This window comes from Merops nubicus, unplaced genomic scaffold (assembly GCF_000691845.1).
Source record: "Merops nubicus isolate BGI_N331 unplaced genomic scaffold, ASM69184v1 scaffold31909, whole genome shotgun sequence".
Lineage (NCBI taxonomy): Eukaryota > Metazoa > Chordata > Aves > Coraciiformes > Meropidae > Merops > Merops nubicus.
The window spans coordinates 1-4,931 of record NW_008633540.1 but is presented as its reverse complement, the minus strand read 5'-3'; the positions used below and the strand labels follow the sequence as shown (position 1 = coordinate 4,931).

The window sequence follows — 4,931 nt, the reverse complement described above, 5'->3', positions numbered from 1 at the left end:
CCACAAACACCAACCCAGCCACTGTGTGTAAAACTGCAGCTATTCACAGCTGCAACGAGTTCTGCATTGGCTTCTGCACACAGTCCCAGCCCACACCACACTCTCCTAGCCCTATTTCTCCCTGGTTCTCTCAATCCCAGGCATATCAAAAAGTATCCACTGAGTAGCTCTGTGAGAATGCTTCAGATTCATTCCACGCTCAGCAAGCAAGGCCTCTGTCAAAATTTTGGCTGTGAAGTACCAGCATACATTGAGAGGAAATAGGTAGGAATTGATTTACTAAAGAATTGTAGCATGGCCAATGTAGAGTTCATTTTCATGAAAATAAGAAAATGCATATTTAAAATGCACTGCTCCAAAGTACAGAAATACCAGATCATTCCAACAATTAAAAAAAAAAAAAAAAAACACACCAAAACAGACCACCCACCCAAAGTTACTCTATTTTTTTCCTATGAGTTACTCTATTTTTTTCCTTCATTTAGTTCTCAAATATAGGGTAACTATTTTTATTTAAAGATTGAAAGAAGTAGAGTGCATTTAAGAATCAGCCTGAATTATTTAGCTTTACAACTTAGAAACTAAAATGGTTATGGTAATAGTATGAATCACCAGGCAACATTGGTAAGAGTGTTATCAAATCTACCTGCAACAGAGGTGAACAAATATGTAGAGGTATAATGTTTTTTTAATTATACCAATCACCCCCTGATCACTGTTACTTAACTTTCCCTCTTACCTGCAGTAGCTCTCTACATAGGTTACGTCACTAAGTAACATCCTGCAAAGAACTTTATGCTGAAATAGTCACAGAGGAGATACACAAACTCACCAAACATAGAATCATCGCCCAGCTCTCTGCCATACCGTATCATGCAGTCTCCTAGGAGTCCCTCTGTCTGGGGATAGCCTGTGGTTTTAACTTGTCCTCTGATTTTTGACATAGTGTTCAGCATTCCCAGCTTGGCTCTGTATGCTAAGGACATAAAAAAAAGAACAAAAAAGTTATAAAAATATTTTTAAACTAACAAATTTAAAGCAATAAATCATTCAACACGTAATGTCACAAAGCAAGTCACTAAGCTGGTCTGTAGATTCCTAAATCTTTTTGTAGTCAATACATCATAGTTAAAAGTTGAAATAAGATTCTATTCAACAGTATGGGTCATATGAAACTGTTTTAAATTCCCAACGGAATGAGCATCATCTCTTCAGGCAGATATACAGTGTGAGTGCTTGTCATCTTCTGTGGACATTCACCAGTACTGACATTCCTTTGAATATTCCTGCTTGTGAACTCCTTGATTAGAAGTACTGCAGAAAGCAAACACAGAACAGATACAAGCACAGCCAAAGCCACTTCCACGCTCACTCTCCCTCTCTTGCTTGTGAGGACTTTGCAGAATTTCTCCCCTCTTTCTTTTTTTTCTCTTGTTCCAGTAATCAAGACAGCAGAAATCTCCTCTGCAGGCTGATCTGCTACATACAAATGAATTTATTGTTATCTCACATGTATCATGACAAAAATGTGCATTTATTCGTGGATAGTTTTTCAAATCTACTCCTTACTGTTATCACTCAAGAGCTCCTTCAGTACAGCAGCAGCTGTGAGCAGGGCACTTCTGAACAGTGTGGACCATGGTGACTAGCTTCATCTAGAACATGCCAGCTGGACCTTGGTAAAGGGCTGAACCTTACCACCCTTGTGTAGGCATAAACCATTAAACTTCTTCAGGGATATGCATCTCAAAAGGTACCCACAAGAGACTGCTATCTCTGAAGTCACTGGTGTAGTTCACTACACAGGAGTTTGATCAGTTCTCAGAAAAGAAGGTTGTTCCAACAGCTGGTTTGGACAGTGAATCAAGGTCACAACAGATAAACTTTGTGACTGACTGCAATGTAAACATGTCTCCTTTCTTGTTTCTTAAAACAACATTGGAAAAACCTCTATTAACTGACAATCAAAAATCCAGTGAGCCCTAGCAGTGTCCATAAAACGCAAAGCCTCATTCAAATACCAAGTAAGCAAGTAACAGCCCTCTTCCCATGGTTACACAACCACCAGTACCTCTGACAGCACCAGCCTACCAGTTAAATTCAATGGCTTTCCGTATCTCTGCTATAAAAACGTTGGCGTTCGCTTTAGGAATCCATATCCTACCCCAGGAAACCTAGCACAAATATGAGCACGTGCTGCACCACAGGCCCATGCTGTCCAGCACATATCATGCACGCACAGCCTACACACACCCAGTAAACCAGATGCACAGTGTGCTGCAAGTTGCATACATCCCAGATCAGACTTACTGCATCTAGACTTTACAGTTTTTCATTGCGCACTAAGGTATAGTTCTCTAGGACACCCAGAAGCCTCACAATGATGACCTAATTAGCTTTTATTTTCCTAGGATGAGTTTCCAAGTAAGAAGACAAAAGTTCCAGCACCTATTGTTCATAACCTACCTGGATTTGGCTGAAGATACTCAGTGGATTTGGACAGAAGCTCCGTTACAGCTTTATTAGTAACATCAATTTTCTGAAAAAGTAACAAAATTAGCAAAAAAGCAAATCAATTACTAGAAAGTTTATAATTTTGTTAGATCTAATACACTATTCTAGCTGATTATGACATTTTATTTAAAATAAAGCCAATATTATAGTTTAAAATAAAAAGCTATGTCATAGTTATGAGAGTATTTTACTGAAATTATATTCATTGGCAGGTCATACTGCAAAGGAGAGAAGATTTATATTGAATTGTGGGCTTGCCTTACCAGCCCATCAGTCTTGAGCAGTGCTTACACATTCCAGACTACAATTTTTCTGCCAGCTCAACATTTGTTACCAAGACTGCTTTCCTCCACAGGTGAAGAAGACTGAACATATCCCTCCCAATCTTGGGGTCAGGGCCACTTAAAGCAGTAGTGTGCACTGTCTTACCATTTAATAGTTTCTAAAATGTTATAAAAATCCCATTTCTGGTTTGTCTCTCTTCTCCCCCCCTTAGTGCCTGTACATTATTTTTCCTTTTATAATAATGCAGAGAAAGGAAATAATTGTTCTGTAGCCAAAGAAACTGAAACCTAGAAACCTGTTTAGATGATAAATTCAAAAGTGCATGTTGGAAAAAAAAAAAAAAAAAAAAACAGTTCACAAGACTTTTTCCTCAATGTGGCAACAATAAAAGCTGTGACCTAGGTCTACCATGAACATTAGTACACAGAAAGGCAAGAGAAATTTAAAAAAGCACATAAAAGCTGAAAAAGCAGAAACTGACAGTAACATGGTTTAACTTGAAACACACCTAACAAGTGGACAGCAAACATTGTCCACAACAGTTTATGTAAATTTCTGAAAATGGATTTAAACTAAGAAATATAATTTTTTATTGAGAGAAAATTTTACCCTAGTAGTTAGATTTTTATTGTAAGCCATATCAGGTGAGAAGGCTTTGTAATATTTACAAAGACTCACTAAACACTGAGGACTCCTCTCTCTTATCTACCACATGGACAGAGAAGAAAGGCCCCTCCAGATGCTCTGCACCATTCTTGGCAGAGTGGTGACACCGTCACTGTTGAGAGGTGTCAGTGGGACTGGCTTCCTCTGCTCACACAGCCTTTGTAGTTGTCTCTTCTCCCTTCACTGAGCTGACAAAGCTCAAGGATTAATTTGCATTTATCTGTACATATTTCTGTTTGGAAGCATGTGATGAGGTTTCCTCCAAGTCTACAACACCATTCCATCACTTGAAAACATTAAAAATGTTTGATTCTGCAATAGCTTAATATTTAAAAACATAATGTTGCTTTCCTTACCCTTTCCATCTCTTGAAATTCTTCATCTAACTTTGTTCCTTCTGCTCCACTTATTTTTTCACTGAACAACTGTAAAGAGATAAATTTAACAAAAAAAATATTGCATGATTATCTAATTATGCAATAAATATTTCTGAGAGTCACAGGAATTCACTCCAGATTGAAAAATACGCAGCAACCATTTGAGGCTACTCTGCAAGAGAAGAGTCTTGGAAGTGAAACACTCATTTTGAGAGACACAAAGTTACCTGATAAGAATTTACAACAGGCAAACAAAAAATGATTTCTCATGCCTAAACACTTTGTACCCTAAAGGCAGGACCTACGCTGCAGACTTCAGGCACAGGGGTCAGAGCCTTACTGCAGGTAAAATGCACAGTGACCCTCTGAGGTACGTCTCTCCAGTTCTGTACTTCTGAGTACCTTCTGGTCCTGGATGCCACTAGTTCCTGCTGCTGGGAGTCGTGTGCAGTTCTCTGGAAGGAAGAGACCTGCAAAAAATACTGCCCTGTGACCTACATACGTGACTGAGCATCTTTATGATGCTGAAAACAAAAATGTCACGCATTCTTCAAAATATCAGAGTACCAGTTTCAAACAGAGGATTTCAGTAAACCTTCTCAAGATGGCTGAAACATCACCCAACTTTTGTGTAAAAACTCCAGGCTGTCAGACCTGAGTTTTGTCCTCACTGAGTAAATCATGGCTAGGAGCAAGCAGCCAAGCAGAACTCAACTATCTGCTTCTTGCAGTGCATGGTACCTGCTCTGCAACAGCATGAAAAGAAAGCCAGAGCTTCATCCAGCGTGGAACAGCCTTCGAAACCATCGCTCTGCTACGACAGAAGTGATTTAACACACACTCAGCAAACGTTAAACAAATTCCTAGGATAATTCCTGCAAAACCACTGCACATTTCTCTGTTTTGATAGACTTTTATCACGGAGTCTGTAACAGCATAAGGTAAGGCCCAAGCCTAGCTCACTGACTGCTGCCATTCCCCAAACCTGCCCCCAGTAAAGCATCCTGTTCGTCCTCAGCACCTTCTAAAGGGGAAGGCATCCCACTGAGCTCAAAGTGCCTGGGTGACGTGCACACGCTGCCGGGCCCC

General features: G+C 39.6%; 1 protein-coding gene across 1 annotated transcript in view; it reads right to left on the bottom strand.

The window, feature by feature from the left end:
• SH3GL3 (SH3-domain GRB2-like 3) overlaps positions 1-3,887 on the bottom strand; it is a 16,800-nt gene extending 12,913 nt beyond the window's left edge. The window contains exons 1-3 of the mRNA XM_008948296.1: positions 3,822-3,887; positions 2,467-2,539; positions 833-976 (exon numbers count right to left, since the gene is read on the bottom strand). Of these exons, the coding sequence (XP_008946544.1) occupies positions 833-976; positions 2,467-2,539; positions 3,822-3,830 (226 nt within the window). The 5' untranslated portion in view covers positions 3,831-3,887. The remainder of the gene's footprint in view (positions 1-832; positions 977-2,466; positions 2,540-3,821) is intronic.
• Between the last annotated feature and the right edge of the window lie 1,044 nt (positions 3,888-4,931).